The sequence below is a fragment of the Aquarana catesbeiana genome, linkage group LG01, assembly GCF_042186555.1.
Source record: "Aquarana catesbeiana isolate 2022-GZ linkage group LG01, ASM4218655v1, whole genome shotgun sequence".
NCBI classification, from domain to species: domain Eukaryota; kingdom Metazoa; phylum Chordata; class Amphibia; order Anura; family Ranidae; genus Aquarana; species Aquarana catesbeiana.
The window spans coordinates 572,726,146-572,743,136 of NC_133324.1; the positions used below are offsets into that span (position 1 = coordinate 572,726,146).

At 44.5% G+C, this 16,991-nt stretch overlaps 1 protein-coding gene across 1 annotated transcript in view; it reads left to right on the forward strand.

The window, feature by feature from the left end:
- Window positions 1-16,991, forward strand: part of DNAH6 (dynein axonemal heavy chain 6) — a 416,108-nt gene that overhangs the window by 379,219 nt on the left and 19,898 nt on the right. The window contains exon 75 of the mRNA XM_073597481.1: window positions 3,397-3,548. Coding sequence (XP_073453582.1) covers window positions 3,397-3,548 — 152 coding nt within the window. The remainder of the gene's footprint in view (window positions 1-3,396; window positions 3,549-16,991) is intronic.

Sequence of the window (16,991 nt, forward strand, 5' to 3'; positions counted from 1 at the left end):
GCTGTTTAATGTTTTATTTATTTTATACAACTCAGATTGCAATATGAGGAACTGAAAAATGCAAGGTGGGTGAGAACACCAGAAACTCAGGGAGACAGAAGACAAAAGGGGAGCTAAGAATCATGGCAATTATATAGCAGGGAAACATTTAGCGTATTTGGGAAATATAAGAAACTAGGGTTTCTCTGGCCATTAGGATCCACCAATGACTAAAAAATATCTGTGAGTGGACTGACCCTTTAATTGTCAAATATATTACAGTAAGATGTTAAAGAATGTAAATGTACATATTGGTTTTCTTTTACTTTTCTAAACTGACAATCAGTTTGATCAGTAGTTGACAAACAGGACTATCCATAGAAAACTACCATTACCCAATTCCATCATCAGTTTATATTATCATATTTTTTCATTTAAAACTACTGCTAGGTTTCAAGCAGTCTACTGTGTAATCACATGAATGAAAGCTGATTAGAAACTATAATTCATAAAAAAAATATCTAAACAGAATTTAAAGTGTATCTAAACCCAAAAACAAAGTCTTTTAACTCAAAGTGATTGTAAAGGCTTGTTTTTTTTTTATATAACAAACATGTTATACTTACCACTTCTGTGCAGTTGGTTTTGCACAGAGCAGCCCAGATCCTCCTCTTCTCGGGTCCCTCTTTGCTGCTCCTGGCCCCTCCCACCTTTGAGTGTCCCTCAGCCAGCAGCTTGCTACAGGGGGCACCCAAGCCGAGTCAGAGCTCCGTGTTTCCATTCAGACACGGAGCCCCGACCTCTCCCCTGATTGGCAGACTAACTTTGATTGACAGCCGCGGGAGCCAATGGCTCAGCTGCTCTGTCTCAGCCAATCAGGAGGAGTGTACTGGATGGCTAAAGGGATCGTGGACATCGCTGGAGAGAGAAGGAGCCCAGGTAAGTAATTAGGGGGGCTGAGGGGGGGGGGGGCTGCTACAAACAGAAGGTTTTTTATTTTAATGCATATAATGCATTAAGATAAAAAAGCTTCTGCCTTTACAACTCCTTTAACACATTAAAACACACTAAAAGCATATTGAGTGCTTTGAGTAAAATGCATATGCATTTTCTAATGCATGGGTGTAAACAGGTCCTAAATCGAACATTAAAAGCATTTTGTTATATCTGTTATATAAAGGCAAAACAGTACCTGTTTATACTGACAGAAATCTTGTAAGCGACCTTCATGTCCTCTGTCTTTTCTGCAGTGGCGGCCCATCCATTAGAGGTGCCCAGGCGCTGCCCCCTCTCTCATTGCCGCCCCGTATATGCATAATGGATAAATTCATGCATAGCATGAATCTATCCATGGCCATTGTGGCCACCCCCTATTCATGCATCCGGCCCCTTTCAGGGCACCGGGTGCTTGAATTACAGCAGCGTTTTGTTTTTTTTTAAGCATCTGATTAGAGCCAGAGGCTCTAATAGGCTTCAAAATAGGGTGGGCTCGGGTTGCAGAGGATGCGACCGGAGCCCACCCAGGTGTGTTACAACAGCGAATGCACATTCGCTGTTAAAACACTGATCCTCAACCCGGCCAATCAGAAGCGGGTGTGAGACCCGTTTTCCGACTGGCCAAAAAGAGAAGACTCCCAACTGCCCGCCGAGGAGGAGGGAGGAAACAGAAGCTGCCGCCATTGCCGTGATGACCCATGGAGAGCGGGAGGCCGCCGCCACCGCTGGGCCAGGGGAAGCCGCTGGTGATGCGGTAAGTGCTACCGACCTGGGGGGGGGGGGTTGTGGCATACTGTTTGCCCCCCCCCCCAAAAAAAAAAAATTTCCACCGACCGCCACTGCTTTGCTGACTGTTATTATTTAATACTGTTTAACACTAGTAGTAACTACTTAAGTGGTGAACATATGGGCAGTCCTATCCTGCTTCTATTGTCCTGATACAGAAGGGTGAGTGAGCACTGTGAGAAGTGTGTCACTGGAAAAATCACTAGGTTAAAATAAAGCGAAAAAAACTTGAAAGAAGAGAAACTAATGAAACCACCACATCTAAGGAGTGGTAAGCTGCAATATATAACATTTTTGTGTTTGGGTTTACATACACTTTAAATATTGTATATAAAATGTAGGATGAAATGTGCTACTGGCAAGATCATCAGGTAAAAATAAAGAGATGCAATTACCACATCTAAAAATTGGCAAGCTGTAATATATGAAGTTTTTGTTACTGGGTGTAGATATACTTTAAGTTAAAAGTGTTAGCTTTAGAGGTTAAGGGATAAAACAAGGTTTGAGGTTCAGAGGTAGGATTAGGAGTGGAGTTAAGTTGACATGGGTTGAGGGTTAGGTTGAGACCTACTTAATATAAGGTTTTCAGCAACATATACAGTATACTCTGTAAGCATTGGTGCAAAATGTGTATCCTTTATATACATTTTGCTTGTGCTAAACATATACAGTATGTGCTTATAACATTTTCACCAATTCTTCAGTGCTGAAAATGATTAATTTTATGAGAAAAAAATCACCATGCCTCCCAGAGTTGCTACATAACACCCCTCACACTTTTGCCTTATGGTTAATTCAATATGTTAATTTAGCCTAAGGGATCTTGTACCTTGGCACTAAAGTAGTTCCCAAGCATCATCATCTTTAAGTTGTGTTGGAAAAGCTCCAGCTGACCTTTTTATAATTGCATGTAGTGATATTTATACCCCACAAGCATTGTGTCTGCAGTGTACAGGGCCACTAAATGCAGATAGAAGTTGAAGTTGAGTTTGGAGACCACCTTAGCTCCCGTGTACTTAAACCTGCATAAGTGTTGAATAAGCTACTTGTTGCAGCAAGATCTTATATGACCAAAGAACTCAGAACTGAAAACCGAGGTTCCTAAAAATGTTTAACTGTGTTAAATTTTTGTGTATGTAATATAACTGTTCATGTTAAGTCACTGTTAGGATTAAGTTCACCTGCTGGTGGCACTATCCTGATTTTGGGCTGTTTGCAGCAGCTCCAGTGTCCACCAGCAGGTGTCTCCCAGGAGCCAACAGGCTGTGGTAATCAGGCAAATTAGTGTTCAGCTGCCGGGGGGCTACTTAAGGCTGCTCCTGCCTTCCCCCCGGCGTCACGATTCTGGCCCCTTCCTTGTTGCCTGTTGTTCCTGCTTAGCCTGATCCAGTCTGTACGCCTCTTGCTCCTGCCTCCCTCTTCTCAGTACCCAGTCGTGATCCCCCCTACCTTGTATTCCTGCTTTCCCTGTACCCCCCTATCTGTACCTTGTATTTAGTTCTACCTAGTCTTTAGTTGTGCTGGTTAGTGATTTTTGTCAGTGAGGTTGGTTCTTGTGGTTGAGGTTCCCTTGTGTAGCTATGTGTCTGGTCTCCTTAGCCGCAGATTCCTGACAGTGACCTTCTTTTGTTTTAGGAACACTTCAAAACCACGCTCGAAAATATAACTTGCCTATAGATGAACTTAATTTCCATTACAACATTCTTCCATGTTATCGAGACCAAGCAGCTGTCATTGAGGCCATTAAAAACATCAAGTTTGGAGAAGAGCTGCCAATGGATAAACAGGTATAGATAATTATTGTCTAAGCTTACATTTTTGTAGTAAAGTGAAATGCATGCATTTTGAAACTATGATCATTGTTACTAACTACAACATTTTGCATTTTTATTATTTGTCATCTATCAGCTAGGGACATGGTAGTATAGGAGAACGTGTAGTTCAAATGACCTTTTAACCACTTCAGCTCCGGAAGGATTTACCGATTTCCCTACCAGGCCATTTTTTGCGATATGGCACTGCGTTACTTTAACTGACAATTGTGCGGTCGTACAATGCTGTATGTCCTTTTTTTCCACAAAATAGAGCTTTCTTTTGGTGGTATTTGATCACCTCTGTGATTTTTATTTTTTGCGCTTTTAGCAAAAAAATAAACAACAATTTTGAAAAAAAAAACAATATTTTTTACTTTCTGCTATAATAATTATCCCCAAAAAAATATATAAAAAAAGAAATGTATTCATCAGTTTAGGTCATTATGTGTTCTGCTACATATTTTTGGTAAAAAAAAATCACAATAAGCGTATATTGATTGGTTTGCGCAAAAGTTATAGCGTCTACAAAATAGGGGAAAAATTTAGGGACTTTTTATTTTTGTTCTTGTTTTTACTAGTAATGGTGGCGATCTGTGATTTTTAGTGGGATTGTGACATTGCAGCGGACAGATCTGACCCTAAGTGACACTTTTTGGTGACCAGTGACACCAATACAGTGATCGGTGCTATAAAAATGCACTGATCACTGTATAAATGGCACTGGCAGGAAAGGGGTTAACACTAGTGGTGATCATAGAGTTAAGTGTTCCCTAGGGAGTCTATTAACCCATGTGATGATTCCCCATTCTAGCTTTGCTGCCGTATTCATCAAAAATGTATTAGAAGTTCCCCAGCGGGCACACAAACCAATAAGAACTTGTCAGAGGTTCTAATCCTTTCTCTATCTACAACTAAAAAAATGTTGGGTAAATTTGTGAAAGTACATACAGTTGTAACTCTTTATGATCTGATGGACTAGAATACATATTTTGTATGGTGTTGGTTTTGTACACTTGTCTCTCATAACAGTGCAGTAGACCTTGCAAGGAAAGAAAATAATTGGAACTATGGGGGTGTATATGCAACGAACTCCAATGATCATTGGTGCCGAATTGTGGCCTTATCTCCTGATTCACATTTGATTTCCACAGACAGTCAATGGTTTGCAAAAACTGTCCCTGAAGTTGTTTCCTGTTTTTTAATTTAGACACTTGTAAAACATACTTAACCATATATATATATGTATTTAAGTTATACAGTTTTTTTTATACTGTTTGATTAAAATTGAAGCAGACTTTGCAGAACTATTTCCTTGGCTTAGCCTTCATATGTTCCTTTTTTATTTTAAAACCTTCTGTTGACTAGTTTATGTACCTACATCTCAATCATTTTAGTAGTATTTACATATACACATCTAGATCTGAGCGTTCTTACACAAAATAGGTAGTTCCATCCAGTGGCGCAGCGTGGGTTGTCAGCGCCCGGGGCAAGGCAAGTCATTTGCGCCCCCTAACGCGTGGAATTTTAGCACTCAATGGGGTTATTTACTAAAGGCAAATCCACTTTGCACTGCAAGTGCACTTGGAAGTAAAGTCACTGTAGATCCGAGGAGGATATGCAAGGAAAATAAAAAACAGCATTTTAGCTTGCACATGATTAGATGATAAAATCAGCAGAGCTTCCACTCATTTCAGCTCTACCCCTTAGATTTAGAGTGACTGCACTTCCAAGTGCACTTTCAGTGCAAAGTGGATTTGCCTTTCGTAAATAACCCCCAATGAGTCCCTTTTAGCTAGAGCTCTAGAATCACCTAGAGCTCTAAATGATAACTACAATGTCAGCACTGAGGGTCAGGATGGTGTGTCCCCCCGGAAGTGCAGGTAGGATAGTGGCAGGAGAAGTGAAACTCACCGAGCGCAACTTCCCTTAAACTTGAAGGCCTTTGCGCTGTTCTTCAAGGTGCATACACTGACTGCAGTCCCAGTAGTCTTTGTCTGAAGAGGTCTTCGACTGCTGCTTCGTGGAGAAGACACACGTGGATTAGACACACAACAAGGTCTCATCTACTGGTGGCTGACTATACTAAACTACACTGACCACCATACTACACAACACTAACCACCATACTACACAACATTAACCACCATACTACACTACACTGACCACCATACAACACTGACCACCATACAACACTGTCCAACAATACTACACTACACTGACCAATAGGGATGAGCTTCGTGTTCGAGTCGAACCCATGTTCGACTCGAACATCGGCTGTTCGATCGTTCGCCGAATTGCGAACGTTATGGGCCGTTCGCGCTAAATTCGTGTGGCGCGTCACGGCCCATAATTCACTGCGGCATCGCAGTGCATTGCTGGCTGATGATTGGCCAAGCATGCACTATGACCCGCATGCTTGGCCAATCACAGCGCCGTCAGTAGAGAGAGCTGTAATTGGCCAAAGCCAGGGTGGCTTTGGCCAATTATGGCTCAGGGGATTTAGTACACACCCCACACTATATAAGGCCGCCTGCACGGCGGCCCTGTGTAGTGTGTGTTCCGGTGTGCTGAGAGATAGAGAGAGAGAGAGACAGTGTCATTTGATTTGAGTTAGATAGATTAGGCAGAACAGTCAGTCAGTTAGCTGCACTTACAGTGTATTGTGTATATATATGCATCCCAGGTGTTGCATATATATATATACACTGTATTCAGTTTAGCTAGATCCGTTCCTGTTATCTTCTATCTAGACTATTTACATTTAATGCAGTGCGTCCTGCTCACAGTGTTCAGCTAGATCCGTTCCTGCTATTTACATTTAGTGCAGTGCGTCCTGCTCACAGTGTTCAGCTAGATCCGTTCCTGTTATCTTCTAGACTATTTACATTTAGTGCAGTGCGTCCTGCTCACAGTGTTCAGCTAGATCCGTTCCTGTTATCTTCTAGACTATTTACATTTAGTGCAGTGCGTCCTGCTCACAGTGTTCAGCTAGATCCGTTCCTGTTAAATTCCTACTGACAGGCAGGCTTGTCTGGTTACAGTATATAAAGCTACCTGAAGAAAATTACAGGTGTTCTATTTGATCCTATTAGTACCACGGTCAGGCAGCTAGACTATTTACATTTAGTACAGTGCGTCCTGCTCACAGTGTACAGCTAGATCCGTTCCTGTTATCTTCCTACTGACAGGCAGGCTTGTCTGGTTACAGTATATAAAGCTACCTGAAGAAAATTACAGGTGTTCTATTTGATCCTATTAGTACCACGGTCAGGCAGCTAGACTATTTACATTTAGTACAGTGCGTCCTGCTCACAGTGTTCAGCTAGATCCGTTCCTGTTATCTTCCTACTGACAGGCAGGCTTGTCTGGTTACAGTATATAAAGCTACCTGAAGAAAATTACAGGTGTTCTATTTGATCCTATTAGTACCACGGTCAGGCAGCTAGACTATTTACATTTAGTACAGTGCGTCCTGCTCACAGTGTACAGCTAGATCCGTTCCTGTTATCTTCCTACTGACAGGCAGGCTTGTCTGGTTACAGTATATAAAGCTACCTGAAGAAAATTACAGGTGTTCTATTTGATCCTATTAGTACCACGGTCAGGCAGCTAGACTATTTACATTTAGTACAGTGCGTCCTGCTCACAGTGTTCAGCTAGATCCGTTCCTGTTATCTTCCTACTGACAGGCAGGCTTGTCTGGTTACAGTATATAAAGCTACTTGAAGAAAATTACAGGTGTTCTATCCCAGCTTAGTGCAGCTACAGGCCATTAGTATGTCTGGAAGGCCAAGAAGGAGAGGCAGACAGTCACAAGCCAATAAGAGAGGGCAAGCAGGCTCTGTGTCTAGTGCTGGTTGTGGATACGGTGCATCCTCATCAGCACGTGGCCATGGGACACGCTTGGCCTTTTTTTCGGCAGCTGGCCGTGTTGAGCCGCAACATGCGGAAGACTTGGTCGAGTGGATGACCAAGCCGTCCTCATCCTCCTCATCCTCTCTCACCCATGCCCAGGGTGCTTTGTCTGGCAAAGCAGCGGCCTCTTCCCTCAGCTCAATGTCATCAGTGACTCCTTCCCTAGCTCCACCATGTCCTCATGAGGATTCCCTCGAACTGTTTGACCACAGTGTTGGGTACATGCTCCAGGAGGATGCCCAGCGTTTGGAAGGCTCTGATGACGATACTGAGCTCGATGAAGGCAGTAACATGAGCGCGGACAGAGGGGGTGCCCAAGAAGGACAGCAATCTGGCAGTCATGCTCCCCCTGCTGCAGCATACTGCCAGGTTTGCTCCAGTGATGAGGAGGGAGGGGATGATGAGGTCACTGACTCAACGTGGGTGCCTGATAGGAGAGAGGAGGAGGAGGAGGAGGAGGAGGAGGAGGCGGCAGCACATCACCAACGAGGCAGGATGCCCTCCAGGGGCCAGCCTAAGGGCAGCACATTGACTGCATCACACCCCAAAGCTCCACATGTGCAGGGCGCTGCAGTCTCTGCGCGTTATTCAAAAAGTTCTTTGGTGTGGGCCTTTTTTGAGACGAGTGCATCAGATCGCACTGCTGCTATTTGCAACATATGTCTCAAGCGTATCTCGCGTGGCCAAAACATCTCCCGCTTGGGTACCACATGCTTGACCAGACATATGTTGACCTGCCATGCAGTTCGTTGGCAAGCGTATCTAAAAGACCCACACCAAAGAACAAAGAGGATCTCTCCTTGCTCCTCATCAGCTGAGATTTCCAACCCCACTAGACCTTCAGTCCTCTCTGAGACCTGCAGTGAGAGGAATGAAGGTGTAGAATTAGGTGTGTCACAGCCAAGTACTTGTGGGCAATCTGCTTTTGGTACACCGACGTCAGATTGTACCAGGCAAATTTCCCTGCCCCAGCTGCTGCACCGCCGAAAGAAGTTTGCTCCCAGCCATCCACATGCCCAGCGGTTGAATGCTAGCTTGGCAAAATTGCTAGCACTTCAACTGCTGCCTTTTCAGTTGGTAGACTCTGCCCCCTTCCGTGAGTTTGTGGAATGTGCGGTTCCTCAGTGGCAGGTACCCAAACGCCACTTTTTCTCACGGAAGGCGATTCCGGCTCTCTACCGGCATGTGGAAGGCAATGTCCATGCCTCGCTGGACAGGGCGGTCAGCGGTAAGGTGCATATTACCGCTGACTCATGGTCCAGCAGGCATGGACAGGGACGTTACCTAAGTTTCACGGCGCATTGGGTGACTCTGCTGGCAGCTGGGAAGGATGCAGGACAAGGTGCAGTAGTGTTGGAGGTTGTTCCGCCACCACGCCTCCAAAATGCTGATTGTGACACACCTCTCTCCTCCACCCCCTCCTCTTCTTCTTCCTCCATGGCCTCTTCCTCGGAACCAGCGGTGCTCCGTAGGCGTTCAAGGGGCTACGCAAGTACGCAGGCCAAAAGATGCCATGCGGTGCTTGAGCTGGTGTGCTTGGGGGACAGGAGCCACACTGGGGCAGAGGTTCTGTCAGCTCTGCAGGGGCAGGTTCAGAGGTGGTTGACGCCACGCCAACTTAAGGCAGGAATGGTGGTTTGCGACAATGGCACCAACCTCCTCTCTGCCCTCCGACAGGGACAAATGACCCATGTGCCCTGTTTGGCTCACGTCCTTAACTTGGTGGTGCAGAGGTTCTTGGGCAGGTACCCGGGCTTACAGGATGTCCTGAGGCAGGCCAGGAAAGTCTGTGTGCATTTCCGCCGGTCATATAATGCCAGTGCTCGGCTGACGGACCTCCAAAAGGAGTTTAACCTGCCCAAGAACCGCCTAATCTGTGACATGCCCACCAGGTGGAACTCAACGTTGGCCATGCTGCAGCGGCTGCACACGCAGCAGAGGGCCATCAATGAGTACCTGTGCGACTATGGCACCAGGACAGGGTCAGGGGAGCTTGGTTTTTTTTCCCCACGCCAGTGGGCCATGATCAGGGATGCATGCACTGTCCTGTCACCATTCGAGGAGGCCACGAGGATGGTGAGCAGTGACAGTGCATGCATCAGTGACACTGTCCCCCTTGTCCACCTGTTGGAGCACACGCTGCGTGGAATAATGGACAGGGCACTTGAGGCAGAACAGAGGCAGGAAGAGGAGGACTTCCTTAGCTCTCAAGGCCCCCTTTATCCAGACAGTGTTCCTGCGTGCCCGCCGATCACACAGGAAGAGGACGAGGAGGAAGGGGAGGAGGAGGAAGATTGTGTCAGTATGGAGGTGGAGCCTGGCACTCAGCATCAGCAGCAGTCTTTAAGGGATCAGTCCCAAGAAACACATGGACTTGTACGTGGCTGGGAGGAGGTGGCTGCGGACCATGTCGTTCTTAGTGACCCAGAGGACTCCGGACCGAATGCCTCAGCAAACCTACGCTGCATGGCCTCCCTGATCCTGCAAAGCCTGCGTAAGGATCCTCGTATTCGTGGTATCAAGGAGAAGGACCAATACTGGCTGGCAACCCTCCTTGATCCACGTTACAAGGGTAAGGTTGCGGACCTTATCTTGCCATCGCAGAGGGAGCAGAGGATGAAACATCTTCGGGAGGCCTTGCAGAAAGGTCTGTGCAACGCGTTCCCAGAGACTGGGAGGTTACAAACTCCTGTTTCTGGACAACGTGTTGCTGAGGCTTCGGTCAGTCAAAGAAGGAGCGGTGGAGAAGGTGGCCGTCTGACCGATGCGTTCAGACAATTTTTTGGTCCGCAGCCCCAAGGTATGATCGGTTCCAGCAACCATCGCCAGCGTCTGTTTTACATGGTGCAGGAATACCTAGGGGCAAGATCAGACTTGGACACCTTTCCCACCGAAAATCCTCTGGGTTACTGGGTCTTGAGGATGGATCACTGGCCAGAGCTTGCACAGTATGCAATTGAGCTACTGGCCTGTCCTGCATCCAGCGTTCTTTCGGAACGCACATTCAGTGCTGCTGGAGGCGTGGTAACCGATCACAGGGTGCGTCTGTCCACCGACTCGGTCGATCGGCTGACCTTCATAAAAATGAATGAGTCTTGGATCACCACCAGCTACCAAGCACCTGATGCTGATGTAACCGAATAATTTTTTTTGAAATCTCAGATCCCTTCAAAGACTGCCTATGCTGATGCTGAGTGACTATCCCTGAGTAATTATCCTCTTCCTCCTCAATCATCACGCTGATAGCTTGTAAGAACATTTTTGGTTCTGGGCGCCACCACCAGTGCCTAAGGCACAATTTTTCAGCCCCTGTTTAACAGGGGCGTGTAATTACAATTTTTGATGTAATACTTTGCAGCAGGGCTCGTTCCTGCATTCCAACTAGAGTGTCTGTGAGGGGTTGCAGTGTTGTGGCACCAGCACCAGTGCCTAGGGCCCAATTTTTCTGCCCCTGTCTAACAGGGGCGTGTAATTACAATTTTTGATGCAATACTTTGCAGCAGGGCTCGTTCCTGCGTTCCAACTAGAGTGTCTGTGAGGGGTTGCAGTGTTGTGGCACCAGCACCAGTGCCTAAGGCCCAATTTTTCTGCCCCTGTCTAACAGGGGCGTGTAATTACAATTTTTGATGCAATACTTTGCAGCAGGGCTCGTTCCTGCGTTCCAACTAGAGTGTCTGTGAGGGGTTGCAGTGTTGTGGCACCAGCACCAGTGCCTAAGGCCCAATTTTTCTGCCCCTGTCTAACAGGGGCGTGTAATTACAATTTTTGATGCAATACTTTGCAGCAGGGCTCGTTCCTGCGTTCCAACTAGAGTGTCTGTGAGGGGTTGCAGTGTTGTGGCACCAGCACCAGTGCCTAAGGCCCAATTTTTCTGCCCCTGTCTAACAGGGGCGTGTAATTACAATTTTTGATGCAATACTTTGCAGCAGGGCTCGTTCCTGCGTTCCAACTAGAGTGTCTGTGAGGGGTTGCAGTGTTGTGGCACCAGCACCAGTGCCTAAGGCCCAATTTTTCTGCCCCTGTCTAACAGGGGCGTGTAATTACAATTTTTGAAGCAATAATTTGCAGCAGGGCTCGTTCCTGCGTTCCAACTAGAGTGTCTGTGAGGGGTTGCAGTGTTGTGGCACCAGCACCAGTGCCTAAGGCCTAATTTTTCAGCTCCTGTTCAACAGGGGCATGTAATTACAATTCTTGATCTAATATTTCACAGCAGGGCCCTGTGAGGGCTTACAGTGTTGTGGCCACAGCAACACCTAAGGCCCAAATTTCTGCTGAGTATATAGGGCAGGACCCTACTTTCAAACATCTAACTTACAAACGACTCCTACTTGCAAACGGAAGGAGACAACAGGAAGTGAGATGAAATCTACCCCTAGGAAGGGAAATTCTCTCCTGTAAGAGTTAATATGGGAAAACAATTTCTCCTTTCCACTGATGCTTTCCAATCCTTGTTCCACAAAAAAACCCAAATTTTCAAAAAACATTTTTCATTGGGACAAAAAAGTGAGGTGAAATCTTCTGAAGAGGAGGAAAGACAGCAAAACAAATGTCACAGGGGTGATAACCCTTCCCTATGTTTTCCAAAAAGCTTAGAAAAGATTTTTTGGCTGGAGCTAAACACGTTAAAAATGTTCAAAATTACAAACAGATTCTACTTAACAACAAACCTACAGTCCCTGTCTTGTTTGCACCGCCTGTATACTGCTGTTCAGAGTATATAGGGCCTGGTGGCCCCACACCTTTCCTTATTTTAATTTGGGTTCGGGGTTCCCCTTAATATCCATACAAGACCCAAAGGGCCTGGTAATGGACTGGGGGGTACCCATGCCGTTTGTCTCACTGATTTTCATCCATATTGCCATGACCCGACATGACATTAAACCCGCAAGCAGTTTTAAATGAGATTTTTTCCTTTAAAAATGACATTTGGTGCAGGGACTGTTCTAAACATGGGAAACACGCGTCACTTTACAGGCATACTATAGACACCCCCCAGGTACGATATTTAAAGGAATATTTCACTTTTTTTTTTTTACTTTAAGCATCATTAAAATCACTGCTCCCGAAAAAACGGCCGTTTTTAAAAGTTTTTTTTGCATTGATACATGTCCCCTGGGGTAGGACCCGGGTCCCCAAACCCTTTTTAGGACAATACCATGCAAATTAGCCTTTAAAATGAGCACTTTTGATTTCGAACGTTCGAGTCCCATAGACGTCAATGGGGTTCTAACGTTCGTGCGAACTTTCGGTCCGTTCGCGGGTTCTGGTGCGAACCGAACCGGGGGGTGTTCGGCTCATCCCTACTGACCAATATACTACACTGACCACCATACTACACTGACCACCATACTACACTGTCCACCATACTACACTACACTGACCACCATACTACACTGACCACCATACTACACTACACTGATCACCATACTACACTACACTGGCCACTATACTACACTACACTGACCACCATACTACACTACACTGTCCACTATACTACACTACACTGACCACCATACTACACTACACTGACCACCATACTACACCACACTGACCACCATACTACACTACACTGAAAACCATACTACACCACACTACACTGACCAACCATCATACTACACTACACTACACTGACCACCATACTACACTATACTACACAGACCACTATACTACACTATACTGTCCTGCCTACAGTATTCCTTTCTTCCTTCCTTCTCTCTCTCTCTGATCCCCCCCGGGGCCAGTAACATGACTCTCTCGAGTCTCGAGGGAGTCTCACTCACCTTCTTGTCCTGGCCTGCATTGGTCCGGAGGATAGGAGGAGAAGACAGCGGCCGTGGCGGCTCACATTTTTGCTTGTCTCCCCCGCGCTCTGGCTGCTATGTTCAGTGTCCAGCGCACTGTGATTGGGCTTATAGGGGTCATGTGCGGAGGCGGGACTTCGCGGACAGACCAGCCCTACGCCTCACATGACCCCCATATGCCCAATCACAGGGCGCCGGACACAGAACATGGCGGCCGGAGCGCAGGGGACACAGGAACTTAAAATTAGGAACACCCTTCTCACTCAGTTCTCAGGAATGCACTTTGCCAGTAATCCAACCTCCAGCACAAAAATAATCAGCTGATTGGACTGTAAGATTTACTTTGAGTTGACCTTTTGTTTCATTAGATCTTTAACGAATTACCGAATCATGTCAAATTCATTCGTTATATTCAATATAATTTCTTTCGTATTAGTTGAAACTTGTTATTTTTTTATTCGGACATTCGGATGCATCCGAATGTCCAAAGATGCAAAATTTGGCCGAATTTCGATTTGTTACCAAATGAATTGCACATGTCTAATATATACAAATTACACACCAGATAGTATTTACAACACAATGTACAGTGTAAGTCCCCTGGCTTACATGATATTTACAAATTACCCACAACAACCATATTTACAATACAATGTAAGATGCAAGTATAGAGTTAGGCTACCTGTTAATTTCAGGTTGACCCATGGTGACTGCTGTGTGTCCCCACACAAAGGAAGATCATAGCTTGGTGACAAAGCATCATATACCCCCGTACCCTTCCTTTCTGTACTGTGGCTAATAGAATTCTCCCTAATTGGTCACTGCACTTAGCAAATGTATATTGGGCACAGCCTGATTGGATGAGTCAAAGAAGGTTGCTGTTTACTACCCAGGTGAGATGTGATCAGGGAAAGCAAGAGGCCAACCTTTGAAATAGAACTAATTACAGTAACACCAACACAACATTCTATACTATACTATACTTTAAATATATTTCCTTCTAAATGAAATATATTTCTAATTACAATTTTATTTACAGCTGTTAATGGAGATTTCACATAAACCCATTATGTAACACTTCTATTTTTCCAACCAATCAAAGCCTTACATTTTTTAAAAATTTCAGTATATGGTAACTGTAAATGTAGAGGGACTGACATTTTTAACAAAAATGGTATAGCGCTATGCCTCAAATATTGCACTATAACTTTCAACATATATAACTTGTGCAAACAAATATGTAAATAAAATCTGTGCAAGAAAAAAAAAATCCCACGTGCATCAGTCTCCATGTCACTTGCTGTATCTTGCTTATTGTGCTGATTATACTTCCACAACAAATGTGTGCCCACTTCCACTCCTCCACCTTGAGTGCTTCATTGGAAGTGCTCTCACCTGGTTTGTATGGCCCATATAAATATGCAAGGCTTTTGTCCCCTTGATGATCCCCTTGAGGAAGTCACATGTCCCGGTGACATAACGCATAGAGGCAGGGCTATTCAGATGACATCATCACGCATGGAGTATCCAGGAAGTGCTGTATTTAACATAGCCGGTCGGAACTGAATACCGACGATCCCTTTGGATGATTGTATATGGTGGTGCAATATGCACAGGCAAATGTGAGTATTTTAGAGTGTGTGAATAAAGCTTTATAAAGTTGAAGCACTATAGGGTGTTTTCTGTTTTAAATGCTGCCGTATTCAGAAGATGACCAGGAGCACCAAGAACACAGCAAATTGGTGCTGCAATTTACTGAGGGATCACTGGTGTTATAAACCACTTTGTGTGAGAGAATCCATCTGAGAAGGACTGGTGTCAGCATTTACCGAGCATAGAGGATCTCATTTATAGGGGACATGAGCCTATTTTGACCTTGTATTTTGAAGCATTCAAGGTGGATGCGTGAAAATGTGTATACGTTTGTTGTGGAAGTATAATAAGCAATATCCAGTTGTGCTCATACGTTTACACACCTTGGCAGAATTTATGATTTCTTGGCCATTTTTCAGAGAATATGAATGATAACACAAAAACTTTTCTTTCACTCGTGGTTAGTGTTTGGCTGAAGCCATTTATTATCAATCAACTGTGTTTACTCTTTTTAAATCATAATGGCAACAGAAACCACCCAAATGACCCTGATCAAAAGTGTACATACCCCATTTCTAAATACTGTGTATTGCCCCCTTTAAAATCAATGACAATTTGTCTTTTGTGGTATTTGTGGATAAGGCTCTTTATCTTCTCAGATGGTAAAGCTGCCCATTCTTCTTGGCAAAAAGCCTCCAGTTCCTGTAAATTCGTGGGCTGTCTTGCATGAACTGCACGTTTGAGATCTCCCCAGAGTGGCTCAATGATATTGAGGTCAGGAGACTGAGATGACCACTCCAGAACCTTTACTTTATTCTGCTGTAGCCAATGACAGGTCGACTTGGCCTTGTGTTTTGGATTATTGTTATGTTGAAATGTCCAAGAACGTCCCATGCGCAGCTTCCTGGCTGATGAATGCAATCCGTGGTTTGGTTTCAACAGAACCCCTCATTTTCCACTTCTGGATTGGAGTTTGAACACTGCTTATTGGTATTCTCAATTCATTGGATATCCTTTTATATCCCTTTCCTGTTTTATACAGTTCAACTACCTTTTGCCGCAGATCCTTTGACAATTGTTTTGCTTTCCCCATGACTCAGAATCCTGAAACGTCAGTGCAGCACTGGATGAAAGATGCAAGGGTCTGTCAGGAGTCCAGAAACTCACTGACCTTTTATATGCACACATGATAATTACAAGCAAACAGATCACAGGTGAGGATGGTTACCTTTAATAGCCATTCAGACCCCTTTGTGTCAACTTGTGTGCATGTTATCAGGCCAAAATCACCAGGGTATGGAAACTTTTGATCAGGGTCATTTGGGTAGTTTCTGTTGCCATTATGATTTAAAAAGAGTAAACACTAGGAATGAGCTGAACACCCCCCGATTCTGTTCGCAGCAGAACATGCGAACAGGCAAAAAATTTGTTCGAACACGCAAACACCGTTAAAGTCTATGGGACATGAACGTGAAAAATAAAAAGTGCTAATTTTAAGGGTTAATATGCAAGTTATTTTCATAAAAAGTGTTTGGGGACCTGGGTCCTGCCCCAGGTGACATGTATCAATGCAAAAAAAAGTTTTAAAAACGTCCGTTTTTTCAGGAGCAATGATTTTAATAATGCCTAAAGTGAAACAATAAAAGTGAAATATTCCTATAAATTTCGTACCTGGGGGGTGTCTATAGTATACCTGTAAAGTGGCGCTTTTTTCCCGTGTTTAGAACAGTCCCTGCACAAAATGACATTTCTAAAGGAAAAAAAGTCATTTAAAACTACTCGCGGCTATAATGAATTGTCTGTGGGAGAAATCAAAAGTGCTAATTTTAAAGGCTTTTATGCATGGTATTGTCATAAAAAGTGTTTGGGGACCTGGGTCCTACCCCAGGGGACATGTATCAATGCAAAAAAAAGTTTTAAAAACTGCAGTTTTTTTGGGAGCAGTGATTTTAATAATGCTTAAAGGGAAACAATAAAAGGGACATATTCCTTTAAATTTTGTACCTGGGGGGTGTCTATAGTATGCCTGTAAAGTCGCACATTTTTCCCGTGTTTAGAACAGTCCCTGCACAAAATGACATTTCTAAAGGAAAAAAGTAATTTAAAA